Genomic DNA, 15,897 nt, shown 5'->3' on the forward strand with positions numbered 1-15,897 from the left:
TTTAATGTTCCAATAGGACATTATGAATGGACAGTAATGCCATTTGGCCTTAAAAATGCCCCTTCAGAATTTCAACAAATAATGAATGATATTTTTTATAACTATAGCAATTTTATAATTGTTTATATAGATGATATCTTAGTGTTTTCCAATGATATTGAAACACATTTTAAACATTTAGAAATGTTTAAAAATATTGTTATTCAAAATGGTCTTGTTATTTCAAAATCTAAAATGATTTTATTTCAAACTAATATTAGATTTCTTGGTCATATGATTGAAAAAGGAAAAATAATTCCTATTCAAAGAAGTATTGAATTTGGTTCAAAATTTCCAGATATAATAACTGATAAAACTCAGTTACAAAGATTTTTAGGGAGTTTAAATTATATTTCTCCTTATATTCAAAATCTTACTAAAGATTCTGCTATCTTATATGATAGACTAAAGAAAAATCCTTTACCTTGGACAGATAAGCATACTAAAGCTGTTCAAATTATTATAGATAAAGTTAAAAATCTTCCTTGTCTTATGCTGGCAAATCCTTTATGGGATAAAATTGTAGAAACTGATGCCTCAGATATAGGTTTTGGAGGAGTTTTAAAACAAACAGATCCTCAAACAAAACAAGAATATCTTATAAGATTTTATTCTGGGAAGTGGAATAATGCTCAGAAAAATTACTCCACAGTAGCAAAAGAAATCTTAGCTATTGTTAGATGTATTTTAAAATTTCAAGATGATTTATATAATCAAAAGTTTATTATAAAAACTGATTGCAAATCTGCAAAGTTTATGTTTAATAAAGATTTTAAACATGATGTTTCTAAGCAAATGTTTGCTAGATGGCAGGCTCATTTAGCTCCTTTTGATTTTGAGATTATTTATAAAAAAGGTGAAGATAATCATCTACCAGATTTCTTAACTCGAGAATATTTATCTTAATGTTTTCATCTACAGATATGTACTCTCGAGGCAGAGGAGAGTCCTCTTATAGAGGGCGAGGTGGTAGGGGAAAACCCCCTAATATTATAGCACAACATGGAAAACAGAGGCTAATAGCCCAAAACTTATCAAGTTCATCAGCCAGTAATACTGAGCAGAATGAATTATACAATGAATTTCAAGAATTCTTGAAACAAAAGCAGAAAAATAATTCTGATTCTCAGTCTTCAGCATCATATGCTAATATCATCAAAGAAGATGATAATGATACAGCTCTTTATACAGAGTCAAAACATAAAGAATTAATTCTTCTTATAGAAGAAAAAGATATCCAATGGGAAAAAACTCCTTGGATTATTATGGAAAGATATTTTACCAATACATCATATGTATATGGTGCTTATAAGCAAAGATTTTGCCAGAGGTTTTTATAAAACCATTCGATACTTGGTTAAATGTTGCACCAATTATTACAAAAAGTTTTTCTGAACATTGGATTGATGGAAAGACTTTATGTCTATTCTTCATGGAATTCGGTATTCCATGGATCTGGAAATGGCAGCCAGAATTTGGTTATACAGATGAAGGTATCCCTTGTCTATGGAGAACTAGCTCTACAAAATTTTGGGATAAAATGTTACGAGAAGATCTAGTATCTGGAAAACTTCATGGTCATGACACCTTACTTCAAATGGAAGAAAAAATTTCTTCATATCAGAAAGATTTGTTGAATCAACAACAAAAGGAAAAAGATGCAATGAGTCCATTTAAAGTTTTGACTCAAAAATATTCAGAGATCTATTCTAAAGAGAAGATGGTAGAAATCTACATTGATGAAATGAAAAAAGATCTTTATAAGAATATGGGATGCTCCGATTCAAAATCAGATAAATCAATGGCTTCAGATTCAAAATCAGACAAATCAATGGCTTCAGATTCTAGTAATAATCAATTCATACATCTCATGAAGATGCATGATGCACAGGATCCAGATGAGGATATTCCTCAATTATCTCAAATTGAGGATATATTTGAAAGTTTGAAGAAATCTCTCAAAGATAATACCAAAGATGACTAGAATCGTTGAAAGTGGAATCTCACTATTTAAGAGTTGGTGGAATAACACATCATCATGGCATATCATGACAAAAAGTGGGTGGCATATCACTATTTACTTTTTGAATTTTGTAACCATGTTACTTTTGCTTTAATAAAGCATTTACTATTTTTATTTTGAGATGGAATCCGGGGTTTGATGTCCGGCTTTTCTATCTATATATAGGCCATTTCTGTGTTCTTAGGAGAACACGGTCGAGTTTGCTCCCCTCTCTACTCTCTCTTGTACACAACCCTTCTGAAGTTAATCAATAAAAGTTTGAAGTTTCTGTTTACAACCTTGTAAGTTTACTGCTTTTATTTTTATTTACTGTTTTAAATTTTATATTTCAGAGATTAGCCTGAATGACAGGCTAAAGCATTTGTGCTAAATTATTTTCTTTACTATGACATGATCTATATTTATTTGTAACTTGGAATCAGATTGATATAATAAAAGATTTATTTAAATTTCTGGAATCTAATGTAATATAAGAATCTTTGGTTAGAACATAAGGTAAGAAGATGAACCAGGAAATGGTTAACACAAGGTTCGAGTTTATCCGAGAAAAGTAAATTCATGTTGTAGCCCTTCAGCCTGCTTAGCCGAGAAATGGCGTTTAAGGCGTTTATGGGTGATTTTTTATGAATTTATGATTCTTTGGGCCCTCGATAAATCCTCTGTTGTTTAATTTCTTTGGTATATCTTTCGTAAATCCTTTTATGTTTCGTAAAATTCCAAATAAGAATCTTATATTCATTATTATTCTGGAGTTTAAATTTCTCCTTTTCTTAGCTCAATTTGAGTTGAAGATGGTATATAGGCTGGAAACCAATAACCTCCATGTGTGCGAAAGCCACTAAGGAAAAGTTTGGTAAAACAATGCCACGTATCAGATTCCTCTTTGATTCCAAGCCTCAGATGGTATTATTATATTATATTAATAATATTATTATATTATAATAATAATAATATAATATAATATAATATACTATTTAACATTTTAACTTCGGTATATCCTTTCGGATCAGTCAAACAATCAAATTTTCCAAAACTCAAAACATGAAACTTCTATATGTTTGAGTTTTCTACGTCATATCCAAATCTCAAATCATTTGGGCTTTATATGAAAAAGATATGTCACTATTTACCATTTTGCCCTTAAAATTAATTCATTATTTTTCAACTTATCTACGAAAATGCCATCAAAATAAATTGAATATTTTTCAACTTATTTACCAAAATGCCATCAAAGCTATTTTAGTCTCGGGGTCTCACATATAATACCAAACATAGCATTGTGTTCACAAACCCCATAATCCAATCAAATCATATCAGGGTATCCAAGGATCATAGCTCAACGTTTATGTCATGTATCGATGTATGCATCAAACGATGTGTGTTAATAAAATATTTATTTTATACATCGATATTCAAATCACAATGTCATGTATGCCACATAATCTCAACAAATAAGGCATATAGACATGTATTCTCATTCCAATCAATCAAACCAATCCAACATATATCATATAATACAGATACCTGTCGTATGTTACCCGGTCTCAACATACCTCAATTCTTCGTTCCGATTGATGTAGCCTGAAGATATCGGTATAATAATTATCTACATCAATAACATACTCATTCTAGTCAATAACATAATTCAAAATCATTAATATGAATTTCAAATATCTTTTGAAACTTCAAAAATTCATATCAAATCAAAGTCATATCATAATTCAATTCCGACTTCGAATATAAGTTTATTGTCGGTTATTCTACCACATATAGAAATTTCAACTTCAAATACATGCTATTCCAGCACTTTGATATTTAGAGCTGCTGGAACCAGAAGAAATCTACCTCAGTTAGAAGCCCTCGACGCGAAGATCCCACATATATAATTTGTTTCGCGTTTAGACAGCGTTTCGAAGTCGATTCGGTCGATAGAAATAAAATTCTCTCGAATTTCCTCGAAGTGGTTGAAAATAAATTGCGAAGAAACGAGACAAATCTTATCCTCACCGCATTCGCGCTCAGGCGGTAGAATTCTCGCACCCGAGCGTGAGACATTCTGTCCCCGAGTGTGATTTGTGCCGCGCTTGGGCGGTCAAAAGTTACCGCTCAGGCGCGGAACGTTCTGCCCGAATACTATCTCAGTATACCCTGGCGCTCGGGCGGTCATTTTCTACGGCCCGGTTGCCACACTTTCTGTACAATTATTTGATGTTTGTACTTATTGGCGTCCGGCTTCTACACTCAAGCTCTTACAACGTCAATTCATATTCAATATTCATTTTCATTTTCATTGTCACGATATACATCAAATACATAATCACATGACAATTTCATGGATTATCGATAATCAACATAGGATTTACGATAATACGATATACGGTCCTTACATATGTTATGGGATGTTTTAAGGAGTGTGGTAAGCTTCGGGTCGAAATGTAGAGGTCTAGGGTTAAAATGGTCATTTTGGTTTTCCAGGGGCAAAATGGTCATTTTGCACCTGAGTCGAGATTTTGTCCCGCCAGTGCCCCAAGAACAAATCCATCTTGTTTTTAAATGTTATGCATCACGTATATGATTTTTATAAAATTATGAAAATATGTTGCATGCTCGGTTTTAAGAAAAAATATATATAAGCATGATTTTTGTTAACTGATGAAAATGTTAATGTTTTTCAAGGATGAAATTTGGTTGTGACTGACAATATATGTAAACGATGATGATGAAGCCTAGGCCCAATGGATGGGTAATTCTGTCGCTGAGGTCTGGCAGTCGCCGGGTACCACAGTTTATACGTAGATGAATCCATCAAATAGAGCTGATACGATAGAACTGATACGATAGAGCTGATACGAAAGTCACAACTAAATAACTTAATTCAACTAAAGTAAAAGTATAAGTATATGATGATATTATGAGCTGTTTTGAGACGATATTATTTCTCATGGCATGTTATATTTATGCTTTTAAGTTCATGAAATGTATGTTGCTATCAATATATTTCACTGTTGCATTTTATGTATATGTATTTGCTATTAATTGTACATAGACTCACTATGCATGTGTGATGCATGTGAGCATTTTGAGGAAGAGACTGGAGTGTCGAACTCTGTGTAGGCAGGGCTGGATGTGCGCACACGACCTGATGACCACACTTTTCCGAACATCACGTTTTTATGAGCTTTGAGTAGACGTGATCAGTCTTATTCGTTATTATGATATGATGTTGGTTTTCAGGATTTTACTCATTTTATTTTGTTTATGCATGGTTGAGGACCGAGTTGACGAATTTTAAACTGCAGTATATTATCTGTTATTTTGTGACGTCTACTAATTTAAAATGCTGCTAATTTTTTTTGTAAAGCTCACAATTTTCGAAAATAAATATTTAAATATTATGCATGCATGCAACCCTACTGAAAAATATGTCATTTAAAAATAATCGTAAAAAATCGACAAATAAAATAATTTAGACTAAAAATGTGCCAAGTGAAAGAAATTAAGACGAGTAAAATACTGAAAAGCCACATCATAGCATAATAACCATCATAGCATAATAACGTATAAAATTGACCATGTCTACTCAAAGCTCATAAACACGTGATGTGCGGAAAAGTGTAGTCCTCAGGTCGTGTACACACAATGTAAGGCTCGGAGATTTAGTTATCATAATCAGATGGATTCGTTGATAATTAAGATGATTGTAGATGTATTTCATTGGACTAGAAAAGAAAGGGAAATGTATAATAAAGATGTGCAAGATAGTCAAAAGAATAAGTAAGGCCGAAGCTATGGCGCATATGCGCGAAGGAATGCGCGCATATGCATGAGAATTCCAGTAGCATTGGCGCATATGCGCGGAAAGAGTGGCGCATATGCGCGACATGTACAGCAGCCTTGGCGCATATGCGCGAGAGTAGTGGCGCATATGCGCGGAGCGTCCAGAACAATTGGCGCATATGCGTGAGTGTAATGGCGCATATGCGCGAGTGTGAAATTCTGCTAAGTTGTCGATACAGTAGGTCTCGCGCACATGCGCGAGTAATGCCGCGCATATGCGCGAGACGTGTGCTTCAAAGGGTGAGCCATGTGTATCAAATCATGCAAAGTATATATAGCATTGTCTCGATTCTTGTTTCAGTTTCAGCAGAAGGTCCGAGAATTCAGAGGAGGGAAAGCTTCCAAATTCTCTTTCACTTTCAAAGTTTGCTTTTGTAAGATTTAAGCATCCAAATTCAAATCCGACTTCGGTTTTGAACTCGTCTCTTTATTAGCTACAAGGTGATGTAAGTTTTCTTCAATTTCAGCATGTTTTGAAATATATATGTTGGAAGAATTATGGTTTAAGCTTTAGAATGTGTTCTTGTGGTTATTGACACCGTAGAAATACAATCGGATCGAAGAACGGATATCGTATGCTATTATTACGATTTTCAGCATGTATAGAATGAATTATATGCAGATTTTGAGATCTTGACTTGGATATTGTGATGATTATGAATTGAGGATATAGTTTTGTGTTGATTATGTTGTATTGATTTGACCGGTGTCGAGAATTAGGTCGTTATACCGTCAAGTTGTATCAAGATCAAGTATTGAGAGTGGATAGGTGTTGATTTGGATTAGTAATTGATAAATTGTATATCAACATTCCATTTCAGATTCATCTTACCTCACTTCGACATCGAGACCTCGACATCGATAAAGGTTTAACAAAGAAAGGTATAAGTCATGTTTTGTTTGGGGGAGATGTAACTCAAATAAGATATTATTTGAGTTTCCCAACCAAAATCACATACGAGTATTATTAGATATATTGTAACATGTTTATGAATTGTGTATAGCATTATATTCAATCTTTTAACATGTTTATGCTTTGATTTCAGAATTGTATTCAAGCATGTATGATCAGTGTGATATTCAGATATGAATATGATTATACTTTGTTTACATATTGATATTCATTGCATCTAAGATAGGAGAGTCTTTGACAGGCATTGTCAAATAGCTAGACGTTTCGGTGTATCTCAGCATAGGAGTAGGTATTACTCTTATTGCCGCCGTTGATACAGCTCAGACCGAAGTCTAGGAATGAGACGTACATTACCTCGATTGGAGGGTAGGTAGTGACGTCTTATTCACACCGGGATCCCTAGAGTTCTAGTCGAGTCGAGTCCAGACATGGTTTGATTCGCATTGCATTGCATGTGCATATGATGTCGTTCATGATAGCATGTTTCATGTTTAATTGATTATATGCATGTATATATGTTTATACTGGGATTTGTTCTCACCGGTTTTCCGGCTGTTGTTATGTCTGTATGTGTGCATAACAACAGGTGGGGCAGGATCTGGGTCACGCAGAGGATGAGAGATGGACATAGCGTGGTGGTCTCGGGCATAGCAGAAGAACTAGTAGTTGTACTTTTGGCATGTACTATATTTAATTACTAGTTGTCGAATATGGATAGAACAAGACATATTTGTATCTTATGTTTGTATATTATGTTGTTGAATAACATAGAGACTTCTTATGTTAGCTTTCATTTGATTTAATGTAAAAAGAAAAATTTGACCCATTTTTTATATTAATGATCCGTTTTAATCCCAAAGAAAAGAATTAGAGCTCGGGTCCCCACACATCCAGCCCTACCTACTTAGAGTTCGGCACCTCCAGCCTCCTCATCCAACTGCTCACCTGCATCACACATGCTTAGTGAGTTTAAAGACTCAACACATCTGTACCGTGATAACAAATACATAGCACAAAACAGTGAAAAATACTGTAAACAACATACAATTCATGAACTTAAAAGCATGAACGTAAACATGTCGTAAAAATCATAATGTGTCAAAACATGTTTCATCATATCATCAAATACATATACATTTTCCTAAAATTGAATTCAGTTAATTAGTTATGACTTTCGTATCAGCTCTATTCGATGTATCAATCTAATATAACCACAGTACCCGACAACGAGGACATCAGCGACAGTATTACCCGTCCACCGAGCCTTGGTGTAATGCCTGAAGTAAATATCACAAGTGTTGATGTAATAATGTGATATTACTAAATAATTAATGATTTTTAAAGAAAGAAGTGCGACATATGTTGGTCATATAAAATCCAAATGATTTGAAATTTGGATATAACATAAAAAACTCAAAAATATAGAAGTTTCATGTTTTAAGTTTTGGAAAATTTGATCGTTTGACTAGTCCAAACGGATATATCGGTGTTGAAAATTTTAAATATTTTATAATATAATATAATATATTTTTTAAAAAAAAAAACTAAATCAAATTTGAATCGGTGGAATTCAAATATGAATTCCATCAAACTCAAAGAACCGGAAGAGATAGAAACGAAAATAAGTTTCAGATTTTTTTTCGATCTTGTGATTTATCGGTTTATCCAATCGACGAACCGACTTCAGTTCTGGGATCGTTGACACGAGGTTTTCGATTTAACGTATAAATTTTGTAGTTTTGGTGATGTTTGAAATTCGTCGATTTCTGGTCCGATAACTTGTTAAATCATATAGAAATTGAAGATTGTTGAGTAGTGTATGATTTTAACGAAGTAGAGAAGATTATAGTGATTTTGTTTTGAATTATTCCTAATTTATTATAATTAGAGATTTTTAATCGTTGAATTGAAATTGGTGAGTTGTTAGTCAGTTGTTATTAATTCTGATTATATATATTCGTAGTCTACGAAGTATAGGCTACACGTTGATATAAAGTTTTCGTAATTTAACGGATATTGTAAAATAGCCTATTATTTGAAGTTAATTTATTAGGGTGTCTTTGATGTTAGTATTGTGAATTAAATATACCAGAATATTAAATTGTTGAACGATAAGAATTTATAATCGAGTTTTATAGTTTGTTGAATTAATTGTTGTTGGGCTATTTGATGTTATATATTGAGGCTGTTATGATTGTGTTGATATGGTGATAGTGATCTGATAATTGTTGTTGAATTATTTAGATACATCACAAGCCTCCGGATCAAATAAATAGCCAGATTTTATATATACTCGATTATCAGGTACGTGTTGACGTACGAGCATATGTTGTTATTGTTTAGTATTGATGATTACTATTGTGTTGAACGCTGATAAATCACCGGAATTGGGTGATTTGATATTATATTTGTTATTTTTTATTATTGTTGATATTGTTGACTATCATTGTTGGGAGACGTCTCGTTGATGTTGTCACGTTGATGTTGTTCGTTCAACGATATTGCTATCGCCGGAGTTGGGGTGCGACGTATCGTTGATGTTATTCGTTCAGCGATATTGCTGTCGCCGGTGTTGGGGTGCGACGTATCGTCTATGTTGTTGTTAGTTCGACGATATTGTTGTCGTCGGAGTTGGGGTGCGACGTATCGTCGATGTTATTGTTGCAGTGTGATGTTGTTGAGGTTGTTGATGGCTGATTGTCCAGAAACGGCAAAGGGGGTATTTCTGTTATTATTTCAGTTATATTTTATGTTGTCGTTAATATAACTGTTATGTATTATGATGATGATTGTTGTATATGCTCATCCTTTGGGGGCTGTTTCTGTTGGACAGGTTACAGGACTATGCTATGAGACATGATAGAGGTGAAGGACTAGGTGTGTCTAGTTAAATAGTCCTGTAGTTAATAGTAAATAGAGACATTATGGTTCATTGTCTTATTTGAGTTGTATAAGTGTATTTATTATACTGTTTTTACTACACTGACATAGATAGTGTGGTGATTGCACTATTTTGTCGTATGTGCATTATATTATTACGTCGTCGAAAAGAAATTTTTTATGCATATGACGTCACATGTTGTATGATAACGTGGCGAGGTTTGGGGCGCCACATTTGGTGGTATCAGAGCATATGTTAGATGTCTGGGATGGTTAGGAGTTGGGTTTGTGATGAGGGAGTTGGATGGCGATATTATCTGCGTGTGTTTGTGCATTTGACTTGTTATTGATGATTTCTCGATGTGATTGATTGTTCTTTAGTTGCATGTGCTTTCGTGCGAAATGTGTGATAATGATTACTGGATTGTAATTGTTAAATGTTATGATTAACAATTTGATTTCCAGTGATGACAGCTAGAGAACAGGTACACCCACACGAGGAAACAAAAGAGGTTGACAGTAGGTTTGGGCAGATGAATCCATTGCCACCTCCTCCTATGGGACATGCACCTGCAGATCAGCCTTTGTTGCCTGGTGGTTGACTTTGGCACAGTTCAGCAGTTATCTTCCGTCGAGATTCGATAGTTCTGAGACTGGTGAGCGAGCCGAGGAGTGGATTGAGAGGATAGAGCAGATATTTGTGACCGCTCCGTGTGCTAGGTCTGCTTGGTTACGATTGGCTACATTTCAGCTTTCGAGGAATGTACTATTATGGTGGCAGACGACTGAGGCCGGGTTGAGAGCTCAGGGCCGTACTGTTGATTGGGATGTGTTTCGCTCTCGTTTTCTTGATAAGTATTTTTCTATAGCAGCCAGACAGAAGAAAGAGAGAGAATTCGAGGATTTGAGACATGGTAGTATGTCTGTTGCTGAGTATGAGTCTCGGTATTCTGCATTACTAAAATATGTGCCACATGTTGCTACGAATGTTCATGCTAAGATGATGCTTTTCTTGAAAGGGTTGAAGTTAGAGTTATTTGATTGTGTGCAATCAAATAACCCGGTATCATTTGAGGATGCAGTGACGAGGGCTGAGATGGCTGAGTTGGTGATGCAAGAGTATGGGGCTCAAGGACGATTATCAGAGCCGACTAGAAAGTCATTGCGACCGCAAGGACAGTCTTTTAAATATCAGAAGGGTTCATCTTCTTCTTCAGCATCATCTGGGAAGCGTCGATTTGATTCACGACGTGTTGAAAGTCGTGGGAGCAGTTCTCAGTCTGTTCAGGGGCAGAGAGGGGAGTCCAGAGCAGTGAGATGTTTTCGTTGTGGGGGACCTCATCTGATCAGAGAGTGTACACAGACCGAGTTCACCTGTTTTGAGTGTGGCGGTGTTGGTCATCTGGCGAGACAGTGTCCTAGTCGTGAGGGACAGCGAGAGCCTAAGAGTGCTAGAGGTAGATCCTCAGAGAGAGGAGGACGACAGCCTCAACAGTTTACACCAAGACCTTCTGGAGCCACGTATGCAGGGAGCTGGTCCGCCTCAGGCACAGGCGTATGCTTTGACCCGAGAGCAGGCAGAGGATGCACGAGAGGAGATGATAGCTGGTAAGTGTTATTTATGTTCTTATCCCGCTTATATTCTTATTGATACTAGTGCCCGCATACATTTATATCGAAGAGGTTTGTGGTTGAACATCATATGTGCTCGTCTCCATTGTCTATGCCTCTTTCTGTTTCGACACTTTCTGGAGTTGATATATCAGTTGAATCTATGATATCATATGGTATTATTTGTTATGAGGGCTATGAGCTGAGATCTTTTATGATTATTCTAGAGATGACTGATTTTGATTGTATTATGGGAATTAATGTGCTGAGGAGATATTGTGCGACTGTTGATTGTTATCAGTGAGTAGTATATTTTTATACAGATGAGAAAGAGCGTTGGACATTTTATGGGAAGGGTTCTCGTCCCCGTGTTCCGTTGGTATCTGCTATCCGGATGTCTCGGTTACTGGAGCATGGACATGAGGGTTATCTTATTTATGCTGTAGATGTGACAGAGAAGAAGAATGAGGTGGGAATAGAGGAGATACCTGTAGTTGCTGAGTTTTCCGATGTATTTCCTAATGAGATTCCAGGCTTCCCACTAGTCCGTGAGGTAGAGTTTGGGATTGAGTTGATTCGAGGTACTTCCCCTATTTCTCGTGCTCCTTACAGAATGGCACCAGCAGAGTTGAGAGAGTTGAAAGCCCAGTTGCAGGACTTGCTGGACAAGGGATACATTCGCCCTAATGTATCCCTTGGGGTGTACCAGTCTTATTTGTGAGAAAGAAAGACGGAACGATGCGACTTTGTATTGACTATCGACAGCTGAATAAGGTAACGATTAAGAATAAATATCCCCTCCCTGGTATTGATGATTTGTTGGATCAGTTACAGGGAACCTCGGTATATTCGAAGATTGATTTGAGGTCAGGATATCATCATATACGACTTAGAGAGGAGGATATTCAGAAGACATCATTCAGGACGAGATATGGGCATTATGAGTTTTTAGTTATGCCGTTTGGGTTGACGAATGCTCCAGCTGTGTTCACGAGTTTGATGAATAGGGTATTTCAGCCTTATCTCGAAAGGTTTGTTATTGTGTTCATTGATGATATATTGATATATTCCAGCAGTGAGGCTGGGCATGCAGGGCACTTGCGTTCAGTGTTACAGGTGTTGCGAGATAGACATTTTTATGCCAAACTCAGTAAATTTGAGTTTTGGTTGGATCGAGTGGTCTTCTTGGGTCATGTTATATCGAGAAATGGGATTTCTGTTGATCCAACGAAGGTCGAAGCCGTGTTACAGTGGTCTGCACCTACATCTGTACCAGAGATCCGTAGTTTCTTGGGTTTAGCAGGTTATTATCGTCGATTTATCAAGGGATTTTCAAAGAACTAGACCTTTGACACAGTTGACTTAGAAAGGAGTACGATTTCAGTGGTCTGAAGCATGTGAGAGGAGTTTTCAGGTGTTGAAGCACCGACTGACGACCGCACCGGTGTTATCAATTCCTTCAGAAAACGAGAGGTTTGTTGTTTATACTGATGCATCATTACATTGTTTATGATGTGTTTTGATGGAGGATCGACATGTTGTGGCATATGCCTCGAGACAGCTGAAACCACACGAAACAAGGTACCTTGTGCATGACTTGGAGTTAGCAGCCATTATCTTTGCCTTGAAGATATGACGACACTATTTATATGGTACCTCGTTTACGATTTATACTGATCATAAGAGCTTGAGATTTTTGTTTACACAGATAGAGTTGAATATGATACAGATACGATGGCTATATTTCCTTAAGGATTATGATTGTGAGATTGAATATCATCCTGGTCGAGCCAATCTTACAGCTAATGCATTGAGCCGTAAAGTGAGTTGTACTGCAGAGGATGTCAGACATTTATCATCTATGATGATGTCTTGTTTTTCTTTGGGATATGATTTTGATATCTCAACGACTCTTATACAGGTATCTACCTTATTAGCTGAACCTGATATAAATAGTTGTATTCATGATGCACAGATGGCAGACGAGAGAGTTCAGCGATGGAGGGAGTTAGTTTCTCAGAAACAAGATACTCGTTTTAGAGTGGCTAATGATGGTAGTTTGAGGATGAATGATAGATGGGTAGCCTGATATATCTGAGTTGCGCCAGGGCCTGTTGCGTCATGCACATTGTAGTCGATATTCTATCCACCTTGGTGGCAAGAATATGTATAAGGATCTACAATCTCAGTTTTGGTGGAAGGGAATAAAACGTGATGTGATTGATTTTGTACGTCGATGTCTCAATTGTCAAAAAATCAAGGCTGAGAGGAGAAAGCCAGAAGGTGAATTGAGGAGTTTAGAAGTACCGACTTGGAAATGAGAGCACATATCGATGGATTTTGTGACTCATTTGCCAAGAAGAACTGGAACTATTGATGCTATTTGGGTGATTGTTGATCGATTGACGAAAGTTGCACATTTTATACCCTATAGCATGAGTAATACGTACTTGACGATGGCACAGTTGTATATACGAGAGGTTGTATGGTTGCATGGGATTCCAGTGTCTATTATATCTGATAGAGATCCTCGATTTACTTTTCATCTTTGAGAAGGTTTGCAGACTGTGATGGGGACATAGTTGAGATTGAGTACAGCTTATCATCCCCAGACAGATGGTCAGACTGAGCGTACTATTCAGACGCTGGAGGATATGTTGCGTGCTTATGTTATGGATTTTAAATATATTTGACAGTCATCTATTCCATTGGTGGAGTTTGCGTATAACAATAGTTATCAGAGTAGTATTCAGATGGCTCCATTTGAGTCATTGTATGGGAGACGTTGTAGATCTCCGTTATACTGAGATGATGTTGATCGACCTGCAGTTACCGGTCCTGATATGATTCATGAGATGGAGCAGAAAGTAAAATTGATACAGCAGCGATTGAAAGCAGCTCAAGATGGACAAGTCGCCTATGAAAACAAAAGACGAAGACCCTTAGAGTTTCAGCAGGGCGATTGAGTATTTTCGAAAGTTTCTCCTTTTCGTGGCACCGTGCGATTCGGTATGAAAGGAAAGTTGGCACCGAGGTATGTTGGCCCGTATGAGATATTGCAGCGGATAGGCACTTTGACTTATCGATTGGCTCTACCTCCATCTATATCTGGTATTCATGATGTGTTTCATGTGTCGATGTTGCGGAAGTACGAGCCAGACCCTTCACATGTGTTGGATATTTCTGAAGTTCTGTTAGATCCTGATGTGTCTTATGTTGAGAGACCGGTTTGTATTTTGGATCGATCTGAACGGAAGCTTCGTAGTAAGCTTATACCGATGGTGAAGATTCAGTGGGAGCATAGAGGTGTCGAAGAGGCCACTTGGGAGACAGAGCGGCATATGAGGGAGCTCTACCCCTACTTATTCTGATGGTATGACCTATCAATATTTATGCATGTTATTACCGTTGTTGATTAATTTCGGGGTCGAAATTTATTTAATGGGGGTAGAAATGTAATGCCTGAAGTAAATATCACAAGTGTTGATGTAGTAATGTGATATTACTAAATAATTAATGATTTTTAAAGAAAAATGCGACATAGTTGGTCATATGAAGTCCAAATGATTTGAAATTTGGATACAACGTAGAAAACTAAAAAATATAGAATTTTTATGTTTTGAGTTTTGGAAAATTTGATCGTTTGACTGGTCCAAACGGATATATCGATGTTGAAAATTTTAAATATTTTATATTATATTATATTATATTATATTATATTATATTATTATACTATTTTATTATAATATTTTTTTTAAAAAAAACTAAATCAAATTTGAATCGGCGAAATTCAAATATGAATTCCACCAAACTAAAAGCAACAGAAGAGATAGAAACGAAAATAAGTTTCAGATTTCTTTTTGATCTTGTGCTTTATCGATTTATCCAATCGACGAACCGACTTCAGTTCTGGGATCGTTGACACGAGGTCTTCGAATTGAGGTATATATTTTGTAGTTTTGATGATGTTTGAAATTCGTCGATTTTTGGTTCCGATAAATTGTTAAATCATACAGAAATTGAAGATTGTTGAGTAGTGTATGATTTTAACGAAGTAGAGAAGGTTATAGTGATGTTGTTTTGAATTATTCCTAATTTATTATAATTAGGGATTTTTAATCGTTGAATTAAAATTAGTGAGTTGTTAGTCAGTTGTTATTAATTCTGATTATATATATTCGGAGTCTACGAAGTATAGACTACACGTTGATATAAATTTTTCGTAATTTAACGGATGTTGTAAAATAGCATATTATTTGAAGTTAATTTATTAGGGTGTATTTGATGTTAGTATTGTGAGTTAAATATACCGGAATATTAAATTGTTGAACGATAAAAATTTGTAATCGAGTTTTATAGTTTGTTGAATTAATTGTTGTTGGGCTATTTGATGTTATATATTGAGGCTGTTATGATTGTGTTGATATGGTGATAGTGATCTGATAATTTTTGTTGAATTATTTAGATATATCACAAGCCTCGGGATCAAAGAAATGGCCAGATTTTATATATACTCGATTATCAGGTATGTGTAGACGTACGAGCATATGTTGTTATTGTTTAGTATTGATGAATACTATTGTGTTGAACGATG

The 15,897-nt window shown here is 35.7% G+C and overlaps 1 protein-coding gene across 1 annotated transcript; it reads left to right on the plus strand.

The window, feature by feature from the left end:
• The first annotated feature begins 14,314 nt into the window (after positions 1-14,314).
• On the plus strand, positions 14,315-14,674 carry LOC140819074 (uncharacterized). The gene has a single exon (XM_073179086.1). The coding sequence runs from the start codon at positions 14,315-14,317 to the stop codon at positions 14,672-14,674; it is 360 nt and encodes a 119-aa protein (XP_073035187.1).
• The last annotated feature ends 1,223 nt before the right edge of the window (positions 14,675-15,897 follow it).

The sequence above is a fragment of the Primulina eburnea genome, chromosome 18 (genome assembly GCF_022965805.1).
Source record: "Primulina eburnea isolate SZY01 chromosome 18, ASM2296580v1, whole genome shotgun sequence".
Taxonomy (NCBI): Eukaryota; Viridiplantae; Streptophyta; class Magnoliopsida; order Lamiales; family Gesneriaceae; genus Primulina; species Primulina eburnea.